This window comes from Setaria italica, chromosome VII (assembly GCF_000263155.2).
Source record: "Setaria italica strain Yugu1 chromosome VII, Setaria_italica_v2.0, whole genome shotgun sequence".
Lineage (NCBI taxonomy): Eukaryota > Viridiplantae > Streptophyta > Magnoliopsida > Poales > Poaceae > Setaria > Setaria italica.
In genome coordinates, this window is record NC_028456.1 from 33,607,886 (window position 1) to 33,632,336 (window position 24,451).

The following is a 24,451-nucleotide window of genomic DNA, read 5'->3' on the forward strand; positions in this document are numbered from 1 at the left end:
TTACACTTCCGTGGTAGCTAGATTAGACATGTATAGTTATAATTTTGTGAAATTAACTCGAAAAAAAATCAACTTACGCAATGCAGTTTCAGGGAATTCTGTTCCTCACCTAAGAGCATGTTCAATCCAGGCAAGCTTTTACTAGATCAGATGCACAACATACGTGGATCTGCAGCATACATGGGGCAGAGGATACAAGTTTACTTCAAGAAATACATTTAGAACGAGCCAAAGTTTTGGAATAAAATGAAAGCTAACTCTTTTATTGCTATGATTTATGACAAAGCGTTTCAGAATTTTACAAGATGCACAGTTGCATGCCACCACCACAGGCAGACAGTCAGAGTTTAGGCACAACGAAAATGTCACACTCAGTTAATACAACAGTATGGAAAACCAATTTAAATCTGCCGACTAGTTAAGGGCAGGCCAAGATGCTACTCCACAGAATAAAGCTATTGAAAACAAAACAATCAGGACAGCACAGCAGCAGCTGTAGATCAGGTGGAAATGGCTAAAACACAGCTTTCTAGGGAAGTTAAGAAGGCATCAACAACATACAACAGAATGGCGGCCCAGCAAAATTCGGGGCCGCCGTCTTCATGAAATAGATTCTTCGGCCACGATGGCTTTATTCGCAGGCCAGCTTGGTGTCAAAGCTGCTCAGGCAGATTGCAAAGGCCTGGAAGGCTGAGAGTGGATAACGGTAGTCCATTGTGAACATATCCTTGGCCACCTTCCCAAATTGTAGGATCACCTTTTCATGCTCTGGTGGCGGTGCTGGGGCAGCCTGTGACGGGGTTGGGGCCCCAGCAGAGGGCTGTGTTGCGGCTACAAGCTGGAAGTTCTTGACAGATGCGACTGTTACTCTGCCCCTAAAATTGAGGCACCAGCATTGCAACTGCTCGTGCCATCTTGGGGCCTTGTTGCGGAGAATCAATGGCCTCTCATTGCACTCATCATTGTCACCCAATGCCATGTCTCCAATCCGGTGGCTGCCCATGGAGACTTCGGAGAATCTTGTGCTGCTGAAACGCATGGAATGATCCATAACAGATGACTTGGAGAAGGAAATGCTGCCAAATGACTCATCAAGGGGGCGGGTGAGGACACTGTCTGGCTGGCATGGAACAGTGCCACCAGCCTCAAGGGATGAGGCAGGGATGGAATGCATAACACAGTTCATCCGCCTAGGGCCCCGAGTACCCAAGACATTCAGCTCATATGAAACCTGTGCTATGTTATAGGTGCTGGAAGAGACCTTTGGCGACACCTTCCTGGAGTAGAACCTACGGCTTGTTTTCCCTGGTTGTGCTGCATTGCATGGAGGCTGGGTATCATATATTGCAAACTTTGTGCCGAGGAGATTTGACCTAAATGCACAATGCCATAGATATATTAGTGATATGTACAGATTAGAAAATGATTACGTAACTTCTAAAAACACCTTGGTCTATATGAGTTAGTACCTCAGCTTTCCGATGTACATTTTGCTTGATCTAGATATATTTTCAGAGTTCATAAATATCGTATATTCTGTACAGGTTGGCCGGGAGGTTCGTTTTGCGCATAAGAGGAACTTGCCACTTTCAACAAGCACAGCTGTAGAAAAATATGCTAGACCATGTTAATAGCAGCAGATTGGCAAAAAAAATAAAGGGTACCAACAAGCACGCCTGCTAAGAATAAGGAATGAATTGGAAACAGACAATGGTTGACATCTGATAGCAGCATGCCAGCACCAATTCCTAGTATTGGTAACTGGTATTCTGTTTCAGCCTTGAGTGAGTGATAGAATACCAACTGGGCAAGTGTAAAGGTTTAAATTCATTGGATTCCAACAACTAAACTGCTATGAAGATGGATTCAATAATGCTTAAATCCAGATGAAATATAGGTTGACCATGTTGACACATTCATTTAAAGTCTCCAATCCCCGCAGACGGGCACGGGGCACCTCATTGGGGTTGGTTAGTGGGGAAAATGCAGATTTAGCAGACATGATAGAAACAATTGCTATTCTTACTTTATTTACAGATCAGCTGCCATTACTGCTTCTGGAAAGAAAACAGAGTGCATGTTCTGCAAGAGCAACATAGAGGGACTGGTTCTCTAAATTCCTGAGATAGGCAGTCAAGAATGCCAGTCACGCCGAACATGAAAAACGTGCACAAGCATGCACAAAAGACAGCATGAGTAGTACGGTGTTACGTAAATAATAATCTAATAACAAGACAACTACTGAACTACTATGCTGGTACCAAAGGTCTAAGCATATGTGGATCTAGGGTAAAATGGTACCTTCAGCAATTCAAGCATAGCTAGAAAGATGGTCATTTATCTTGCATTATTTAAAATGTCCACAAGCATCTCACAAGGACTGATGGCTATGATGTGGTGTAAGGAATTACAGTAAGTACAAACAATCACAATACTTTAAAAAGGCTTACCTGTGCTAAGACACAGATATAGGTAGTACGTTTGGGTAGATTTATCCCTTTTGATGAAGCACTGGATGGTTGCATCTCGAGGCCCAGGCTGAATATAACAAACAAAACAATATTAGTGAATAGGAAAAGTGTGGTTTATTTTATTCCTTGTTTCCTTTATTTTAATAGTACTACTTCCCAAACACAAGTTACAGTAAGGATACAAAAATATATAAAAATATGCTAAAATTATCAAAAAAAGGGAAGAAAAATAAAACATGTAGGGATCAAAGAGAGCATCATCACCTGCTTGAGGGACACAGGAAAAGTGATTTTTCCAGAAAACTCTGGATTCTTAACAATCTCTTTGCACATCTCTCTCCAGGTTCGACAAACAGCCGCACAAGAAACAACATTCTTCCTATTAGGCCATGTGGCTTCACTGGCCTCCAACCTCTCGATTACATCTCGAAGCAATTCAGGGGGCAAATTAGCCCAGCAACTGCTCTGGATCACCGGAGCTGGATCATGCAACTCATGGACAGCACCATGAGATTTCCCTCTGCGGTGGCCCAGAAGTTTCACCTCAAACCCTCTTCGAGACAAGCTCCCAAGTCCATCCCTTACATCACGCACAATGCTGCGGAAGGACATCTATTAAAGGTTAATCACACCAAACGCAATTGTTCTGAAACATCAAAACTTCCTCCGATGATTGTATAAACAAGATGCCAAGTAATGACAGTCCAGATGAACTAAACAGATGAGCCTGCCAGACAAAAAAGAAGAAGAAAAAGCTAGTATTAGCCTTTGCCTCTCAGGTAAGAACAATGATATGTCTAGAAGCTTAATTCAAATTACCAAAAAAAGAAGCAACAACCCAGAGGCAAAACTCTGAGAAAACACCTTCTATAAGAGTATAAGACTATAATATTGAAGCTCATCACAGTACAATTTCTCAAATCAATTGGTACAATCAGTCACTTCAAACATGGGAGAACCTATCCTCCTTTTGCATCTTTTTGCGCCAACACAATATAGCAATCATCACAAAAGTAATATTGGAATGGGTCACTCGTCCAACATTATGCCATGTCCACCATATGCAACAGATAAGTGCAGCTGGAATGGAAATGATGGTAGCTCAAAGAAGGCTGTGTGATGATTTCCATTAGAAAGAAAAAAGGGGGGTAGGAATGAACACACCAGAACGAGCAATGCACATATCAATTAATTTGTTCGATCAAAGCTACAGTAACATCGCCAATAATCCAATATAGATTTAAAACAACAGTAGAGATTGGAGAAAGTGATAGCCATAGTTCTAGGTCTTCGGTGCACTATTGACCATCAAAACCACGGGCTCAAATTAGTTGCAATCTAATACTTCAACATACATTGAATTGAGACGTCTACTTTCTGATTTCTAGTAATCTCAACAGTCTACACAAAACTTAGCCACAATAGAAAGATTTGCATATGCATACCCACGCATAACAATTACCCGTTGCATTTCAGCTGATGCAGCTAAGACTAACCCCGCAAACTATTCGACATGAACCACCTATCCACGCCCAAATCCAGCTATATCTGAGCCCAAATCACAGCGAAAGCGGCGGACTTTCCACCAAATCCCGCCCGAATTCCGCTAAAATACAAGGTAAAACACCTCGTCCCAGCTAGACAACCCTCGTTCCCACCTCTCACAAACCCAATCCCCGCTCCGACAGCACGAATCCGCCACGAACCACCGAAACGCATCCAGCGGGGAAGGAGCACGGATCCGCGCGACACGCACCTGGGACGGGGGACGAGCGGCGCGGCGGGCGCAGGGCCGGGACGGAGCCGCGCCTACGGGAGGCCGCGCCCGGGGGGGGGGGGGGGGGGGTGCGGCGTTGGGGAGGGGAACGGGGGAAAGGAAAGGGGGAGGAAGAGGAGGAGACGACGGGAGGAGGAAGAGGAGGCGAAGGAAAGAACAAGTGGTGGTGGCTGGACAAGTGTTGCGGGGGGCGACGCGACGTCACGTGCGACATGCGCAAAACAACACCAGCCTGTGAGGGCGTTTTCCGCGAAACTTGTGTGTTGCGTGAAAAAAAAAATTAGGTCGCTTAGGTTAAATTCATTCCTCAACTTTCAAATCATCCAATCCAATTCCTAACTTTTTCATTTTTAGTCAAACTCAATCTAATTCCTCAACTTTTTCATTTTTAGATTAAACTCGTACTTGTACTGATGGTAGCACTCCATATTAATACGAGATTAATGTGAAAAATCTTATTTACCCTGCCTCTTTCTCCCTCGACTAAATCGTGCATGACGCAGTGTAACGAGTGAATGGACATGCTGCAAGTGCTACGCGTTCGTTACTGCTCAATTTGAGTTTTTGTTTCGGCATAACATGCATCATTTTTACCGCATGCCCGTGCATACCTCTCCGTCGTCAACTTCCAGCTAAATAGCTGATGTTACCGCCGACCACCCGACCACAGTCACAGCCTAGAACGCTAGCTGGACACCACGCGAGTTCATGTATAAATATATTGCCGGTACCACTCCAACTCACCCTACAGCCTACATCTACATCTATCTACTCTACTCTACCCACTGGCATGGTTGTAAGTAAGGGGATGTTGTAAGTAAGGGGGTGTTTAAATCCATGGACTAATTTTTAATTCGAGTCACATCGGATGTTTGATACCGATTAGAAAGACTAAATGTGAACTAATTATAAAAACTAATTGCATAAACCATGGCTAATTCGTGAGATCAATCTATTAAGCCTAATTAATTCATGATTAGAACATATTTACTGCAGTAACACATGGTCGACTCATGAACTAATTAGCTTTAATAGATTCGTCTCGCGAATTAGCATTCATTTATGCAATTGATTTTGTAATTAACCCATATTTAATACTGCTGGTTAGTATCTAATCATATACTAAACATTCGATGTACTGAATCTGCAACCATGATCTCGGATGTGTCAGCGCAGCAACCTAAGCACATGTACACCGTGCAACAATGGCACCGACCAGTTTCTCATGTATAGCTGAGACCATGCGACGGAAATTAAAGAGGGGAAGAAGGATAGTCAATAGCAAAAAAGACATTTTACAATAATATCATGCCAACATGAAGCGCCACATTAATTAAGGATGAGTTTGATCTTAAAATGAAAGTTGAGAGACTAGATTGGCCGATCTGAAATTGAAGGACGAACTTATCCTTAAGTCAAGAGCAGAATATCTATTTTGCCAAAAAAGAAATAACAGCGGGGGAAAACAAATTTGAAGGTTTCGCTCAAACTTCTTGTCTTTGTGGCTTGAGAAGATTCGTGCTGTAGCCTGTATGGTAGCCAAGAAAGGATACAAATTTTTGTTTTCCATAATGGCTCTAATCTAATCGAATTTGATAGGACATAGGAGAACAAGGACACTCTATTCTCTTTATTTTTTCTCTATTTTATTATTTATATTAGATATGTTCCTTTTGTTGTACTCCCTCCATTCTCTTTTAATACGACTATTTGCAAAATTATTTTAATATGACTATTTGCAAAATTAAAATTTTCTCTTTCGATTGTCCTATTGAGTTGCCACCTCAGACACAGATGACTGTTTGATTTCCGTGCAGAGTAACTCACCTAAAAAATAATTGGTGCATATATATGGTAACATTGATATCGAGGTGCATATATATGATACATATATATGATAACAAGAAGTACGTAGTGACATAATGTAGATGATAACATTGTGTCAAGATGAAATAGTCCTGTCAAATGAGAATGGAGGGAGTAATAGACTATAGGCATGAAACAGAAATATGATGGGAATTAAATTCACAGCCTAGGAGACGTCAGGCCGGTTTTTTAACACTAAAGAAGCAGTTGACCTCCATCAAGGAACTACACACTGAATACAAGGAAACCGGGCTGGACTGAATGGCTGTTGAAATTCTGCATGAACAATCTGACCATGTTACAGTTAGAGCTGTACGTGGAAATTTACGACAAAATAACAGCGTAGCACGGATATAGAATTCGGAGCTACTACGGTACAAATCGGCCGCTGCAATATACAAAGGATACTGCAAGGAAGAAGCAAAATTTGGATGGAACCATCGTTATAATCATAAAATCCTTTCTTTTCCACTGCAACCCCTAGAAAAAGCGCATGTGAGCGGCTCCACGCTATCCTTGTCAACTTTCTTGCAGTATTCTACTCTAACATCAATGCCATAAGCAACCTGAAAGGGCCAACAGGATAAGAACATTAGGGAAAAACTTTAACAGTGTATGCTTGCATTTCCGAAAATAATATGGCATCAGACGACAGTATAGCTTCATGACAATCGACAAGTAAGGTTGTGTGGACCATAGCATATTCTTTGCCGTCGGTAGACTTCAGTTGTCCTGAATGTGGAAGTAAGGTATTTCATAACACCATTATCAAAGTATCAGCACATGAAGCAACCTGGCTGCCTCAGGCAAACTGAACAGAGACAAATTACACGTGAAATGCCTCTGATGCTAGAAAGTTTTACTTCTGCACTGTACCAGGATGATACTCATAGAGTCATAGGACATATCTTATGGACAGCGCTATGGAAACCCCAACACAAAATTTAGCCAGCATTTTTATTCCCCACCACATAAATCACAGTAAGGAAAAAAAAGTATAGCTTCCATATACATTCAGCAGATTCACATGCTACATTACAGTGCTTCAGTATAGGTTTTCAAATACAACAGGAGAATGGGCCATTTCTCATAATACTGATGATTGATCCTGTATTCTCTTTGTGTAGGATATATATCATTTTCAGTTGGGTAGTATGACTTTGTTCTTAGTTACTCGAGTAAATTTTTCCTCCATCTTTATGCAAATTATATGCGGCACATAGGTTGACAAGGATTGGGAATACTTGAGAAACTCCAACTTCTGATATATTGTTTACCAGATTAGCAAGTGCAAATATGTCTAGGACAAAAAGGATATATCAAAATTAAGTTTTGTTGGGAGTCTGCAATGTAGATTATATATTTCATCAAAGATTCCAGCAATTCAAATTAGTGTGCATTACTAAAGTGATAGAATGTTGAAACAAGGGGAAAAACAGGGGGAAAAAAGAATTATTTCTTTTTTTTAATAACACTAGCACAGGCTCTGCCTTCCTTGAAGACAGGCAGAAGGAACATAGTAAGGTGCTTTTGGCAATTCCCAGCCATTTTGATTTGGAAGCAAACGTCTCCAACTGATCAGTAAAGTGTTTACTTGCAACACATGTTGAGATTCTACTGTGCTTTTCTGCCTTTATTGAGGATGTAAATGACCACAACATAAAAAATCAAAGACCCAGTCTATGGAAATCTCTGGAAACTGTGAATATACAAAGGCTTGCATGGCTATTAAGAAGCATAACGAAAATCAATCACTAAAGCCATTATAACTCTTAGGGTACATCAGCCAAGATATCTCAAGGACACTAGGACAGCATGGATCCCTATGCGTGCATTGCTGTTTCAAGTTCTCGTTGAACTTGCTCTGTAACATAACATATACAGTAAACTAAAAAAAATATAAAGATGAGTGAAGTGTGTGATACCAAATAACACCTAGCAGCCTTTGCAATTTACGAGAGGTTGAGCTTACCGTATTGCAAGTCAGCCTTTGCAATTTTTAGATGTTATCGTGCCACGCCTGACTGCGATTCCCTTTTAGCCTGAGTTCAAGCTCCAGCTCCTTGTGTCTTACCTCCAGCTCCAAACGTCTATTCTCAATCTTCATTTGTTCATTCTCCAACCTCATCTTTTCTAGTTCTCTGTCCTTCTTCTTACTAAACCTCTCCCACTTGTGGCGTTGCTTTGCAAGCTCCAGCGCCTCAGCTTCAATTTCCATGCGCTGTTTCTCAATCTCCGCAGACTGTGTAGCCAAGTCTTTTTGCACCAAAGCTAAGTTAGTTCCATCCGGGAAAACTTTGTTAATATCCACTGTAATGCTAAGGGGATCGGATCTCCTGCTACAGTCATGTGAGCTGGAAGAGTTGCCAAAACCTACATCCTCCTGATCCGCCATGTACCGCATTCTTTTATGCACAGGCAGGGTCCCTTTATTGACATGCACCACGGGATGCTCATCATCATTCTCTTCCTCATAATCAGTGTCCGCACTTTGATCATCTTCATCAGCATCTCCACTCGCTCTCCTCCTTGTATCATGCTCATCTTTACACTTCAGAGCAAGCTGCAATGAGCGCTGAAGTGCAGGATCTTCAGGTAAACTAAACCGGTTATTGTTGTGGTAGGAGCACATCTCCTCATAGAACAAGTGCTTAGAGCTCAATATCTTCCTTGCATCATCTTTTGTCTTATCTGAGAGATTAGCCATGCTATCCAGAAGTTCTGGATTCGCCACAATTCTGCAAGTAGTACCCCGACCAAGGAGATCTGTAAGCCTCTTATACCTCTTATTGAGGTCATTGAACTTATCCTCACACTGCTGTGGCGATACAAGACAACCTCGCTGACCCATGACTTTTGATATGGCCTTCCACTTGCCTTTCTTCTGCATCATTGCACAGTTCCTCCTACCTCCTGAATCAGCTCCTGGATCCTCCCCGGTGTAAGATGCTGCAGTAATTAAAAGCTTAACCATTGAATCAGTCCACTTCATCCGATGCCATGCCGAGCCCTTCTTGCCCTTGCCGGTCTGGCTATCAGTGGCATCCTCATTGACACCATGTTCCTCATCATCGCTCATGCTAATCTTTGTGTGCTGCTGGTTGTGGTGTTGGTGATGGTGGTTGGCCTTGCCATGTTCTCCAAATTGAAATTCAGACAGCTGATCAGAATCTGTAACCTGATTCAGATGAATGGGGAAATTGCTGGGCATCTGAGAGTGGTTGAAGCCCTGGTTTCCAGAGTTTGGAGCATGCATTTGCATGTGGTTGTGATGCAAGTCTAAACTACCATAATTTGTTCCTTGCATCAAGCTTCCAGAGGGTAGGTTATTTCCTTCCATTTTGACCAAAGGAACATGCAGTCATTAATACTCCCTTCTATTACCATATACAAGCAAAGAGATTGGCGCAAGCACCTCCTTATTGGTCTTGCAGCCCCACCTGAGAAAATAATTGAGGTGAAGTGTTGAGCAAAATACACGTACGAGATATGACTACATGAATACTCCAACAAGACCACAAAGGTCACAAATAACTCTATGAACCTAGAGATCATTGTAATCAAAATCATCTGCTTATGCTTCAAGAGTTAAATGGTTCATTAATCTATTAGAGCCACTTATTTAAGGTATAAGCAATGGACACATACAGCACAATTCCATCTCTGCATCAGTTAAGAAATCATGGGCTCACTCAGCAGACCATTAGCAAACACACAGCCGCCTACTAATTAGTCAATTACTTTTTGTACCATATTGAAATACAGCGAGACTTCCTTAAAAACTTTCAAGAGATTCAATAGAATCAAATTAAGCAACACTTAACAGAGGAGCTAAAGCTACTTGCACTAGCAAAAGATTCAACAGAATTCAGCCGAACCCTACAGGCAAAATAAGCTGCGCGCGCGCCTTAATTGGGTACCAACAAGTCCTACGAAAGTGGCGGGGCCAGTATAGGACATGGGAAATGGGTACCAACGCATGTGCACCCAGTAATTTTTGCAAAAAAATCTAAGTCAGTAAGCAAATACATGGTCAGATCCGAATACAAATAGCATGGGGTTTGGGTAGTAAGCAAATACATGGTCAGATCCGAATACAAATAGCATGGGGTTTGGGTGTTCGATTCCGCACAGCAGAAGGAAAGGGGATGGGAAGGCATACCTCTGCAGGGGCGGACCCAGTTTAGGACATGGGTGTACATGTGTACACCCGATAATTGCTTGAAAAAAAATCGAAGTTTTGAAGAATACATGGTCAGATCCAAATATAAATAGCATACATCAGGGTTTGGAGGTTCGATTCCGCACCGCAGGAAGGGAATAGGTGGGCGTACCTGTCGGATGTTCGTCGCCGGCGCCCGACGAAGGTCAGATGGTCGGGCGACAAAAGACCTGGCAGTGGCTGCTCGCCTTGTCGTCGCCGCTAGGAAATAAGGCCGAGAGGGTGGAGCGGAGAAAGGGAAAGGAAAGGGAAAACTGGCCGCTGGGAAACGAAAGCCGGAGTCCAGGCGCGGGGAGGAGGGGGCTCAGCTGCGAGGCGCACGCGGGCGCTAGGGAGGAGGGGGAGGGCGGCTCGGCCGGTCGGGGTTGGAGAAGACGGACTGCGGCGGCGGCGGCGCTTTTCTGCGGCACCTGAGCGGAGCGGAGCGGACTTTAGGAGCCGAAGGGTGCTTGGGCTGGACGCCTGGGCCTTTGGTTGGGCCGACGTGGGAGCGACAAGGATGTGGCTGGTTGAGCCGTGTCTTAGTCGTGGGATGTGAATCATACAAAAACTGTGGTGAGGTGTGGACCGTGAGAAATCCGAAAGTTGTTTGATTGAGCAGTTGTGGCTTTTGAGAAATTGTTTGAGAAATTGTTAAGCCCTCCTCACTCAACTCTCTCCCTCTCTCACTGACGAGCTGACCTCGCTCGTCAGTCCCTTCTTCTTCCTCTCCCTGGCCAAGGCGCGAAGGAGCAGCGATGGCCAGGGGCTCACCGGCCTGGGCGCATCGGCCGGGCCTCGACGGTCTAGGCGCGATGCCTCCTTGTGGGCGCACCGACCGGGACAGAGACCACGGCGGCGGCGGAGACCCTGGTGGTGGCGGGGCGACCTTGCGAGCGGTGGCGGAGCGAATCAGGAGCAAATCGTGAGTGGCGGCGGAGCGAATCAGGGAGCGACCTCGCGAGCGGCGGCCGCAAACCAGAGTGGGGAGGACAGCCGCCGGTGACCAATCATCGGGAGGAGGTAGCACCGCCGCGGACCCCCTTTTGCGCCGCTACCAGGAGAGGAGGGAGTCAGAGAGGGCCGCCCACCGCCTGGAATCGCCGCTGGGAGGAGACGAACCGGCCGGAGAGGGGCGCCGCCGGTGGGGAGGGTGGCCGACGGTGGGGCAGCGTGGGGAGGGCTACCGCCGCCGCCTGGAATCGCCGTCGGGAGGAGAGGAAGCGGTCGGAGAGGGCGCCGCCGGTGGGGAGGGCAGCCGACGGTGGGGCAGCGGTGGGGCGGTGAACCCGCAGTCCATCCCCGTGCGCGCGTGTGTGTTCTGTCGCGGGGAGGAGGAGGACGAATCGGTACGCTCATAACCGATGGCAGTGGGTAATTTTGAGGAAAATTTGGACGCCACAGCCTGGTGGAAGCAGGGGCTCAGGTGCTGTGAGAATTGAACTAAAGAGAAGCTGCTTTTGTTGAAGTCGGTGGTTCGCAACCCACCCCTTTAGTTAGCTTTTGTCTTTTTGGAAGCCAAAGCACTTTCAAAAGCCTAACCAAAGGGACACTAATCTGGAGAGGAAGCAAAAGCCGTCGGGTTCGTATAGAACCACCCGGTTTGCCGGTTGGTTAAAAACAGGCTGGTTCAACCGCTTTGTACCGGTCTGATTGCATAGATGGTCTTTTAAGCGAACCAAACCGCCTGATCGATCTTTTACCGGTTGAACCGTCGGTCCAGTTCTAATAACTATGATTGAGCCGATTAGAGTCAAGTCAGGGGTAGGTAGCATACATGAATAGAATGGAGCGTCAAAAAGAAAAAAAATGTGGTGGAAAAAGAAAAAACATAAAAAGGTATCATACGTAAATAGAATCAAGTAAACAAAGGATTATATAATATATTCATCAATCTATTTACTAATCTTTTTATCACATATGAAATTGCATTATAGATTAAGAAAAAAATAAAACTCATTTGTATCAAATATGTAAGGGCATATTGGACATTTAACATTTTATATCTATAAACGGAAAATGAAGAGGTCATTCTGCTAAACATTTTTCAAAATGACTTCGGCTTCACTAGAGAGGCCACAGTTGAAGCTGTTTTAGCCACAATCAGAACTTTACCAAACTAGCCCTCAGTGTCTTCCAGCAAAGACGTAATTTTTTAGTGATTCGCGGTTAGACTTACAACCGGCTCGACTTAGCTTGTTAATAAAATAAGAAAAAAAATCTATCTCAGCTCAGATTGTTAGCAGCTCAAGTCATCTCATTTACCTCGCGAGCCACACACAAGGCAAGCACAGAACGGAACACCAAATCAAAGCAATTTGTATTTAGAAAATGTATTAAATTTCTAAAACTTTTCAAAAGAAACCATGAAGATCAATACACACACGAACTCAAGGAACCGTAAAACCTTATAACTTAAGAAAATCTCAAAATTCAAAACCATTGGACCCAAAAATCAAATTATGCATGTGTATGTACATTTTGGTGCCACGAGAGATCCCATCGAAGGAGTATGCATGCATCTGCGATGTTGGCAAATGTCAGGGAGCCGAATGGATTGGAGGAAGAGGAAAGTTTGTTAGGGTTTAGAATTCTCGTCCATTCTTACTATGTGTATGAGCGATGGAAGCTGTCGAATGGCAGTGAATGAATGAGATTGGATGCATATCCATATGCAACGACGATAACCTAAAGTCTACCGGAAGTGCACACAAGGTTGTCGTGCAATGGAGCATGCCACATAGTAGCAAGGTTGATCACAGAGAACATGTATACGAGAGAGCTCGTCGAGTAGAGTTGTAGTTGTGGAGCCATAATGCACACATCAACAACAACGATAGCATCAAGACCCTAAAGGTAATTGATCCCCACAGTCTTAACCCATCAACTTTGGGATTTGGGGTTTTAAGAAATTTGGCAAATTTTCTTGGTAGAGGATTTTTCAAAAAAAAATTGGAACATGTCCTATCATTGCGCGCCGCCAGTGTTCAATTTTCTTTCATCCAATTTTGAGATGAGATGGATTTCGTCACCACACGAGGGTGCAAGAAGCGGTGTAGACTACACAAGATTCATTTCACATAAATTCATTCATTCATGCTCTTATATTTCCTTATTTGTATGACCCTAATGTAACGTTATTTATCTTTCCATGTTCCGTCATGGAGCCGGGCAGCCGGGTACCCTAATGTTGTCATTCATCAACACCGTGAGTCTGCATAACACCATAAGTATATACCTTATCGGTTGCTCTACATGTGCCTACGCAAATAACACCATTGATCATGCAGCTATCGGATGATCTTAGCACCTTGATTTGCAAAAGATGGAGGCTGACTACACATGTACCAGTACCTAAGAGAAGCAATCATAAAATTAAACTTCATTAAAAATGATTTTCCCATGTATCATTGTATGTTACACCGGTAAAGTTATAGAATATTTCAGCATATGTACACATCATTTGTTCCAATGGAAATTATAAATGGTCATCATTCCTTATTTGATAAAAATATTTAGAATTTTTACATAACATGCCGAATGTCAAATATTTACCTCGCAAAGAATACTTCTAGAATATCTTTGAAATTAAATAGATATACAATTCTTCAAAAATAATATAGAAATCATGTAAAGCTTATTGCTTGTAAAGATGCTTCTAGATAATAGATTTTATAAAGAAAAGATATTGATATTTCTATATAAAAATGGATGTGTATATGTTCAAAATAAATAAGGTCATGTGGGAGCAATAGCATACTTTGTATTTTGGTTAGCACAATTATATTATGATCAATTATTAATATTTGGAGAATTGTTTAGATGTGTCATGACTTGTAACCCATATGAGACAGCTCAACAAAACCACTGAACATGTGGTCTCAAAGCATATAAAGCATGTGTGCTTCAATAAGTTTGTTAGTTTCTTTAAAATAAAGACATTTCGCTTGTAAAATCACATAGTAAACTATATGTATTTAGAAATAAAATATGAATATCTATGTACACATGTTTATAAAATTCTGCATCCACTACTATACCTACGTCGAATGCTCGTCAGCGGCGAACCACCCGACGATGAACTGACCAAGGGCGGCGCTACTCGCCCTGCCGTCACCACTAGGAAAGGAAGGCCGAGAGAGAGAGGGGGGGGAATGCATGTGGAGAGGAATAGAAGAAAGAGTTAGCTAGACGGAAGCAGGCAGCAAAGCAAAGCAGCCAAGTTTGGCCCAACGCGTGAGGAAGGCTAGGCTCTTTTCTTCTTTTCCCACTAGATTTACCTAATTTTGTAATACTACATATTTGCATAATTGCAGTACCTACTCTACATATCAAGAAGGACGTTTTCGGCCCATAAACCATACAAGGCAAATTAAAAGCAAGGTTGGAAATGGACGTTCAAATTCGATACACTATAGCTCCCATATAAAGTTATGGAAATGATTAGTGAACTTTAAGAAATGAAGAGGAAAATGGTATGGAATCTCTAGTTGCAACATTCTTCTCAAACTTCTTCAAAGCATCACTCAGCTTTACACTTAAAATTGAAATCCACAGTCCAATAGATATGACGATTAGAATGTATAAAACTTTCTCTGGACAAGACATTGATCGATTCTCAAAATGACCAGGGTTAAGTTTCTGGACTTTGTGGTTGTAGCTCATGAATCTCACATCACCCATAAATTTATGATAGCAAAGTATAGTGCAGTTCCAACAACAAAGAAATTGTCTGAATATAAGAAAGCAACCTTATGTTTTGAGGATCATAGAGTAAAAAAAAATGATGCTCTCAATTGTAACATATGAATGGTGCCCGAAGTGATCGGGGCCGTCTCAAGACACCCAAGGTGAATAATAGGTGAATAATCTAGCTAATCGAGAGACATTTTACCAAAACTGACAATTGCATGACTAGATGTATTCCATTTTGGATTTTTTGACGCATAATACAATGAGAAGCTACCAAAGCCTTGACCAAATAGTATGAAGCTTCAGTGCCTGCTGAATATTAAACAAAGATGAAAAGAGTATCGATCTAGTATTTCTATTTTCTAATTGGCAGTTTGGCTCCAAGTTCACTTCACTTATATATAGCTTGCATATATCCTTGGCATAGCTAAGAAAAAAACATGAGTTTTATCAAAGGCTTCGAGATAAGAAGCGATCAATAATCAGAGTTATGTACTTGCTTGCACAAAAGTAACAAGTGAATAACAACAAAAGATTTGTCCACAGGATACTTTGCAGGCTTTTAAAATATATATAGATCATATATAGATCTTGTCGGCGGCTTTACAATCCGACCGGGAGCCGATCATATATAGATCCCGGCGGCCAGCTGTTCCCTTTTTTTCCAAGGGACGAAGTGGGCAATCACGTTGATGGATGCAGGAAGAGCAGTACAGAATGAACATGTGCTGAAGGATGGCTTCAATCACGCGTCGATGAAGGCAAGCAAAGATTATTTCAAAAAGAAGGCAAGCAAATAAGGAAAAGAAAAGTAAACAAAAATCTCGTTGCATGTACTATACGAATTGAAGAATGCACCAAGCCAGCATACATCGCGTGAGTGATTATTAGGCGGGTCAGGCGGTGATTTGCACGATCTAAGGGAGTGAGATGCAGAAGGCGAACCAGTTGAAAAAATTTATCGTGCTGCGGACAAAAATTATGGGCCTCCTTGGTTTGCTACCAAAATGTTGGCATGCTAAAATTTTGGCAAACCAACATTTTGGCCACTACTTGATTTGGTACACAAATTTGCCACATCTTCCATTTATTCTGCTTAAATATTGACAAATTTTTACCCAACTTTTAACTTGCCAAAACCCTATTGGCATCAAACCAATCGCGAAGGTGCCGCACCTAGCCTGTCGTCATTTTGTCGCCCCCCAAGACAAAATGAGTACGTGGGCCGGCTCGGTTTGGACCATCACTTACCGGCAGGCCCAAGAGCAGCGGAGACGAGCACCTGGTAGTTTTATTTTCGTTTTTCATTTTTCCTTTCTTTCCTTATCCTTTTATTTTATTTTTAAATCTATTTCTTCCCTTCCTATTTTATCTTTTGCTTTTATTTTTATTTCTAATTTTTCCTCTCTTTTTCCTTTTCTTTTCTTTTTATTTTTGGTGATACTGATTTTTCTTTTCTTTTCTTTATATTTTATTTTTAGTACTAACTTTTTTTTTGCATTGTGTATATAGTTTGTTCGCCTATAAAAAAATAATATACGGTGCTTGCCCAAACAGTGAATTTGGAGCATTTATATCTGACAGTCAGAATGTTAGCCGTTTGCAGTATTGTTACTACGTGTTTTGGCTCACTATTTGTAATGTTCTGTTAATATAGATCCATTTTTGTGGTAGCGTTGCTATTCACAAAGAAATCATGAACAAGATTATAATAATCCACTGCAAGTATTTCTTTGAAATGAAAATCATAGTAGTTATGATTGACGAAAGGTAAGTTTCTACATTCACCGTTGCTTCCAATTGCATTTAAGTATCTACTAAATTATTGATTTGATTCTCAATTTGTAGGTTTATAAGTAGGAAATATACTGGTGCATTGCTATGGACAAAGATTAGTGTAAGTCTCATATAATATAGCCTCCAATCATTTAGTGTATTCTTAATCCCGTCTTTCGATAGGGTTGTCGTCGAGTCAGACTCAATTCTTTGATCTTTTTTAATCAAATCTTTATATTCTTTCCAAAACCATTCAAATCAAAATATGACGTGTAACTCACGTATTCAGTTCACTTACCGTATTCACTATGTTAATTTCCAAATTGACAAATCATTTCTCGATCAAATCTCGTCATGGGCCGAAATCTCCTCTTCCTTCTATATCAACCCACGTGGAAAGCCCAGCCCGTTATCTCTCCCATAGATGATGGCCGAGTCCATCACTCTCACTTCATTTTCCTTATTTTCTTTATTTTGGTTGATGGCGATTTTTATTTTTAAACATTGACATGATAGAGGTATTTTACTTCCCAATTTGTATGGAGATAAAATTAATACCTTTTTACTTCAAATTTTGGGCTACGCTAATTGTGTTTTACATGGACACTTTATTTAGGTACTTTACTTTAAATTTCAAATGAAAATTGAAATGTTATTTTTTCCATATGAATTTATTATTTATTAATTGTATTAGGCATGGTTTCTTTGGTTTAATATAGACCATTAGATCATCATAAAATCTAGTGGTGTATATGCTCATTTTTCTTTTTTTTATTAATGATGATTTATAGTTCCTCTCGGTGAACATGTTGGCTTATTTCATAGAAAAAACGAAGATTTTTTTGTTGCTATCGGAATATTTCAAAACTCCCTTATTAAGATAATATACAGATATATAGATATATTTTGGAGGCATGTCATGTTCTTTTTCAAAGAACTCTAGGATTTGTTTTTAGAAATTGAACCTTGGTATTGTTTTGTTTCTCCTTTTGTGTTCCAAAGATCAGACACACTAAGAAGTAGGGTTCGGGCGGCTGTATGCGTTTGTTGAGGCAAGGGCGCCGTAATTAAATGGCTATATGTACACAACCTCCTGGCCCATGCTAACCCGTGTTCTCGTGTCATTGATGCAGGTACTTGATTGTAATTGATGATGTGATTCAAGACAGATGGCAGGTCATCAAATGTGCATTCCCTGATGACAACAAAGGGAGCCGGGTAATCGTAACAACTCTCAAGGAAGAGACAGTCGCTTCATCTTGCATGGATTCTAGCTATGTCCACGAAATGAAGCATCTCAGCAGCTTGATCCAGCCGTTGCCTGTCCCAAGACAATGGGGAGAGATGCTACATTGTCCACGACTCCGTCCGTGAGCTCATCATCTCACTGTTGGGCAAGGAGAACTTTGTGACCCTGTCGTCTTCAGTTGGTCGGCGTCGTGCCACATGACAAGATTCGGCGGCTGTCTCTCCAGTACGACGACCAGTTATAAGTGAAACCCACAACGCCAAGCAGTGGCATCCTCTCAAACGTCCGATCTCTGACCGTCTTTGGGCGCGATGAAGAGAAACATGATCCTGGCAACTTCCGCTTTCTGCGGGTGCTGGATCTGGAAGACGTACGCTGACCCGTTGGAAAACACCAGCTCCAGGGCATACACAAGCTGTTCCAGCTCAAGTACCTGGGGCTTGGAGGAGGGGTACCTGCGCTCCCGAAACAGATTGAGGAACTGGAGAATTTGGAGACCCTGGATATAAGGCCGACGAGGGTCCGGCAATTGGCGGTGGATGATGGTGATTTCCAGAGGCTGGCGCATCTCCTGGTGACAGGCGTCGAGCTGCCGAGCGGCGTGGGCAAGATGAAGAACCTGCAGGAACTGTCGATGGTGGACGTAAGCAAGAGCAACGCAGCAGCAGTTGAGGAACTCGGCGAGCTGCTGAAGCTAAGGATCCTTGGGCTCAAGTGGAGCCTAAAGAAGGGTGACAAGGACTGCGCAGCTTGCGAGCAGAACCTGGTCGATGCTCTGAACAAGCTCACGCTTCAGCATCTGTGCCTCGATGCTGACAAGGACTGCTCCCTCGATTTCCTGGTGGAGTCCTGGTGCCCGTCATCGAAACTTCGGGAGTTCAAGCTGGCCTGCTCACACTACTACTTCCCCCATGTCCCGAAGACGATGGCGAGAGCAGAACTCCCCAGGCTCACCTACTTGGAGATTGGGATGGCCACGGTAAGCAACGAGGATTTGGACATCCTCGGGGGCCTACGTGCCCTGATCATCCTCAAGCTACGTTCCGGAGACAGCGACAAGCAAAGGGTCGTCATCGGTGGCCAAGCTGGGTTCCCGCTCCTGGAGCTGTTCTGGTTAGAGCGCCGTGACGGAGCCATCACCGTCACCGGCCTGTCATTCAAGGAGAGGGCCATGCCGAAGCTCCGGAAGCTCCGTCTCCGGTGCAAGTACAACGCGTTGGGACTGGGAGCTGCACTTGCAGGTCCGGAGCTTGGCCTCGGAAACCTCGGCAGCCTGAAGCAGGTCCATGTCAAGATGGACCTCGAGGGCGTTGCGGATCCAGAAGTGGAGGCCGCCGTGGCTGCCGTCACAAAAGCAGCCAACGTGCCTTCCAAATGCAGGCTGGAGATCAGCGTTTCCATTGTTTCAGCTGCCCTTAAAATGTTTTGCTTGCTTACCGTGTTTATTCGTCTCCTTTTCCCCTTTCAGTTGAGACAAATAAAACTGGGTTCTATTTCTGGGAGTGGCCGTCTCCATCAGGCTCCTTCAGGTTGGTACTGACGTTGCTGCGCCTCTGTTTCCATGTCTGCAGAGGCTTCCACTCTCGTTCTAGCTACTACATGGATTTCGTTCATCGTCGTTTCGTGTTGCGGCGTTCTTCCTGTCTTCACCATTTTGTTTCCGAAACATTATGTAGCGAGGCTTTTTTGTTTTCGCGGTTGTCTTTGGGATTATTATTGTTGCCCCAGAATGATTTTTGTCCTTGATTGGTGCGTGATACAGCACCGGCAATAATGTGCAACATCTTTAATGTAATATTGTGATGGGTTTGGATTTACATCCGGCAACTACTGTTCATCCCGCCGCATGATGCCTACGCGTAATTTGGATTTACATCAATTCAAACTCCTCTCCCTCAAACGATAATCACCAAGATAATCTGTTAATGTCGTTCTCCTTTCCTACCAGAAAGATCGGAACCATTTCAATTGCAAACTTCAATCACCAGTAGTCGTTGCAAGAACATGAACCCATCTCGAAATGGTGGAACCTATTCAGATCCCTGACCACAAACTCCCTCTCAACAATGCCACTGATGAGCTTGAACGCCTCATGGCAGTCACAGCACATCCTCAGGTTCTTCATCACTCTGATGGGCATCCCCTTTGGGACAACCAGCAAACCAAATCCTAAAGCCAAAATCTCGCTATGCACTCCAACCATTACACCTTTCCCTTCATCCCCATCATCTTCATGGGCATCAGATACTCTAGCACTCCCTAATCTCCCTTTGTAACCCTTCTCCCTCATCTTACACTCCAACTCATCTAGCAACATCAGCACTTCATCTGCCCTTGCACCAGCACATGATATTGCGCCAGCATAGAACACATAGGGGATATCCTTTACTTCAATCCAGCTGCACCCGGGATCCTTCCGTATGCCGCGTCGCCTCATGCTTGACCGGACAGCAGCAGCGTTGTCAGTCTGACCAGCTGAAGCGTATGCATTTGACATCACTACCAGTCCACCTGCTACATCTTGGTTGAACTCTGACACCCTCTGGCCAGCCAAGGTTGCTAGGTCCAAGCGCTTATGTGTCCGGCAAGCTGAAAGCAAGGAGTTCCACAGAAGGAGGGCTTCATTGCCTGCAACTTGAGCCTCCTTGGCCAGCTCGAATGCCTCCTCGAACCGCCCTGCCCTACCGAGCATGTCAACCGCACATGTGTAGTGGCTGGGGCACGGAGCAATGCCGTATTTGCTCTGCATGGAGTGGAGGAGCTGGAGGCCAGTGTCAACGAGACCAGAGTGGCTGCAAGCATGCATGACGCCAAGCAGAGTGACATCATTTGGCTGCACACCTCGATCGACCATCTCACCCAACAAAGCAAGTGCACACCTCCCAAGGCCGTACTTTGCTACTGCGACGATGATGGAGGTGTACGGGATGAGGGATGGCTGCTCAATCCTGTCGAACACCTTCCTTGAGTATTCATAGCACCCACACTTGGAGTACATGTCAACCAGAGCCACCGCAATCACTTCGTTGTTTCCATGCCCAAGCCGGAGAACTGCACCATGGACGCACTTGCCAATGCTGAGACGTACCACACTGGCGCACGCGCTCACGACGCTGGACAGCATGAAGTGGTTGGGCGCCAGACCACTGCCATTTATCCTGAGCTCGGCGAAGAGCTGGATCGCCTCGTTCCCGAGCGCATTCTGCGCGTACACAGCCAGCATCGCGCCCCACGACACGGCGTTCCTCGCCGGCGCCGCCATGCCATCGAACACCGCGCGCGAGTCCTCAACGCGGCCGGCCTTGCCATACATGTCGACGAGTGCGGTGGCGACGACGGCGTCGCGCGCGCACCCGGCGACCTCTGCGCGGGCGTGCACCTGCCTGCCTAGCCCTTCATCCGCGAGGCGCGCGCACACGCTGGTGGCCGTCGATAGGGTGACCACGTTAGGCTGCACGCCGCTAAACTGCATGTCACGGAGGAGGGAGATGGCCTCCCGGGGCCTGCCGGAGGCGGCGTACCCCGACATGAGCGTCGTCCAGGAGACGACATCCCGGTCCCGCATTCCGTCGAACAGGTCGCGGGCGCGGCTCATCGCGCCGCAGCGGCAGTAAGCAGCGAGGAGGTGGTTGGAGGAGGCGAGCGTGGACGAGAATCCGGCCTTGAAGAGCTTGGCGTGGGTGGCGGCGACGGACGCGAGGTCGGAGGCGCCGCGCAGGAGGTGGATCAGCACCGGCGTGAGCGTGGCAGTTGAGGATGAGGGCGCTGCCATGGGGATGGGTTGTTATGGCTGCGTCATGCATAGAAGTCCCTCAACTTTGCTGGCTTTCTTCCCAAGCTACGGCGCACAGCCGCGGCGCCCCGAGCGGCACGCGGTGTCCAGCCCCGGAGGCCAGCGGTTTCCCAGCTGCGGAGGGACCGGCCACGCGCGGCGTGCCAGCCGCGGCGGCCCCGGTGGCGCGCGCCGTCCAGCCGCGGAGGCCCGGAAGGCGGCCGAAACGGGCGACGGCCCCGGCGGCGCACGGAACGGTGGCGGCCCCGGCCGCACACGAGTGCAAGAACCGGCGGTGCACGGCCGGAGTCGGGACGGGAGGCGACGGGCGCGCGGGAGAGGAGGCGACGGGCGCGCGCGGGAGAGGAGCTGGAGGAGAGAAGGGAAGAAAGGGAGAGGAAAGGGGCCAATCAACCGTGCCTTTTGAATATCCATCCGCCAGGGGACCGGGGGAGCTCGACCGATCCCTTCCCTTTTCACGGGCCCGCTCCTGCCCACCTTAAGGGTTCGGGCGGCATTTTCTGAGCGCTCGCGTCGTCTCCCCCTCGTCCTGCCTCCGTCCAGGCGCCGCTGCCCCTACCTTCGTCCAGGCGTCGCCATCCCTCTGTATCCAAGCACCGCCCCTCCGCATCCAAGCGCCGCCCCTCCGCCTTCCCTGACCAGGCGTCGCCGCCGTCGCGGCTGCTCTGTCTCCTTGTCCAGGCGCCGCCTCTCCACCTCCGATTTGCAGCGACGCCTCCACCTCCGCATCCACCATGGTGGTGCCATACGTCTTTCTCCTCAGCCCGTGAGTTCTCCTCCTCTTCTATTTACTAGGGATTATACTCCTCTTGCTGATTTGAATTCTTGTAGATCTTGGTGACCTCAAAGCTGCTAGACCCAAGATCCGTTCATCTCTTCACCGGACATTCTTGGCCTAGGTAAGCCTCTCGTGCATCTAGTATGCTAGTAGTGCGGTTTGTACTTGCGTGAAATGTCTCTTTACTAATTGATTGAAGTATTCTGTCGTAATCGTGTGATCCATGGCACCTCACGGGTTCAGTTCAGTGTGGTCACTTGAATTGCGAGTTCAGTGTTGTCCCTTGAATTTCTGTTTTATATGCTCTCTTGGGGCCAATCTTGTGTTGGCTAGTATGATTCTCCAACGTATAGTAAGATTGTAAAACTTGAGCATTAGTGGTTGTCATAGAAATAAATCATAAGGAGCAGGTTTATAGCAGTACAGTACAGTTCGTGTGGCATGTTTTGAAGAATCCTCGCTAGCTAGTAGTTGTGTAGAGTGCCCCTGTCAGTGCTGACTTGCTTAGGTCAGGATGATATGTTCATAAGCTTTCTATTTGCTATCATAATAAGGCTTGCTCCCCAGATTGTTTTGGAAACTTTGCTGTTCTACTTTTTAGGGTGGTTATTCTGAATCTGCAATCATTTGAAATGCATGTCAAACTCTATAAGCCTGTCATTTTTCATAGTTCCATTCATGATTGTATTGTTTCTATATGGACTCAAGTCATGGACTGTATTGTTTCTACTAGATTTTGAAATGTAGTAGCTAAATAAGGATTTTTTTTGAACAGGATCTGCTAAGTTCTACCACAAGAACAAGCTATACCTAGAGTGATGTTACTACTGTGGTGACACCACCATCATGCCTTGAGGTACAACTGCAAATTTAATCAACCATTTCCTGATTGAACTTTAACTAGATTTTTTTTAAATATGTTGGTCTGGGATGTTGTTTGGTGCACTAGAGTTACATTGAAAGCTCAACCATTACTCATAAGCAGTGATGGTGATATTCTTAAACTCATAAGCAGTGACGGGGATATTCTTAAACTAGTGGTCACATTACTCATAACAAGTACCAATGCATTAGCATGTATTACTATTTCAATTTAAGGTAACTAATGTTCGCATAGTAGCTCAAACTAGTCATGAGATTCGTAGACAAAATAAGCTATCATTTCTTTATTGCACTGACTGTTCTGTAAATAGGCCAAACTACACTCTGATTAGTTCATTAATGATAGATCATTTGGTATATCTCTGAAGACAATTTATGTGATGATCTGTTGTCTGGTTATGTTTGTTATTTTTCTCTGCGATTTCATCATAGATTTCCGAGTAACTAAACATGTATTTTAAACTTTGCTCCTATAACTATAAATTTGAATACTCTTTTCTCTTTCTAAAAAAAGAACCTCTTTAGGATTATATTCCAGTGTTCTGTGGAAGCTGATGTTTAGTTGTTTGGAGAAACTGTTGTACAATGTATCGGAAAATCGATCATAACCTGTTCTCTGACACATTTGGGATATGCCTTTATGGCTGATCTGTAGAATATAATTGCAAAGTCCTATTTCTCTCAACTTTCTGATTTTAGCTCAATATTTACATCTGATTTCTGTTGGCGTTTAGTTTTCTTTGCCATTTAACTTTCTTTAGATAATTTTAATGGCTCCCTTGTAGTGTGATCACTCTATTGATAATAACAAGAACTAGAAATCTGATAGATATTGGCAGAGAAACACTTTTAGGTTGCATGTGAGATGTGACTTTGATTTAATTTTCACTTTCATCTCATATGACATAGTTTACTTTCCTTACCATATACATACATATAGATAATGGAATCTTGGGAGGATAAAGT

At 44.4% G+C, this 24,451-nt stretch overlaps 4 protein-coding genes across 6 annotated transcripts; 1 reads left to right on the forward strand and 3 right to left on the reverse strand.

Moving 5' to 3' along the window:
* Nucleotides 1-234: 234 nt before the first annotated feature.
* LOC101776975 (tubby-like F-box protein 14) lies at nt 235-4,332 on the reverse strand. Its single transcript, XM_004977254.4, has 5 exons — nt 4,228-4,332; nt 2,736-3,198; nt 2,451-2,538; nt 1,470-1,602; nt 235-1,373 (listed from the first exon to the last, which is right to left on the reverse strand). Exons 2-5 carry the CDS (start codon nt 3,081-3,083, stop codon nt 632-634), a joined length of 1,311 nt encoding a protein of 436 aa, XP_004977311.1. The 5' UTR covers nt 3,084-3,198; nt 4,228-4,332; the 3' UTR covers nt 235-631.
* A 1,913-nt stretch (nt 4,333-6,245) lies between these two features.
* On the reverse strand, nt 6,246-10,800 carry LOC101777650. Of its 3 annotated transcripts, XM_022828630.1 has the most exons (4): nt 10,449-10,800; nt 10,277-10,334; nt 8,087-9,554; nt 6,246-6,680 (listed from the first exon to the last, which is right to left on the reverse strand). In XM_022828630.1, exon 3 carries the CDS (start codon nt 9,452-9,454, stop codon nt 8,114-8,116), a length of 1,341 nt encoding a protein of 446 aa, XP_022684365.1. In that variant the 5' UTR covers nt 9,455-9,554; nt 10,277-10,334; nt 10,449-10,800; the 3' UTR covers nt 6,246-6,680; nt 8,087-8,113. The 3 variants fall into 3 exon arrangements, with proteins under 3 accessions (XP_022684365.1, XP_012703139.1, XP_012703140.1); XM_012847685.2 differs by lacking the exon at nt 10,277-10,334 and having other exon boundaries at nt 10,449-10,799; XM_012847686.2 differs by lacking the exon at nt 10,449-10,800 and having other exon boundaries at nt 10,277-10,432.
* A 330-nt stretch (nt 10,801-11,130) lies between these two features.
* Nucleotides 11,131-19,624, forward strand: LOC111257972 (disease resistance protein RGA2-like). The gene is made up of 4 exons (XM_022828571.1): nt 11,131-11,240; nt 17,917-18,001; nt 18,430-19,425; nt 19,604-19,624. The coding sequence occupies exons 1-4, from the start codon at nt 11,131-11,133 to the stop codon at nt 19,622-19,624; spliced, it is 1,212 nt and encodes a 403-aa protein (XP_022684306.1).
* Nucleotides 19,625-19,974: 350 nt separating this feature from the next.
* LOC101778597 (pentatricopeptide repeat-containing protein At4g15720) lies at nt 19,975-22,180 on the reverse strand. Its single transcript, XM_004977258.4, has one exon. It carries the CDS (start codon nt 21,802-21,804, stop codon nt 20,014-20,016), a length of 1,791 nt encoding a protein of 596 aa, XP_004977315.1. The 5' UTR covers nt 21,805-22,180; the 3' UTR covers nt 19,975-20,013.
* Nucleotides 22,181-24,451: the final 2,271 nt, after the last annotated feature.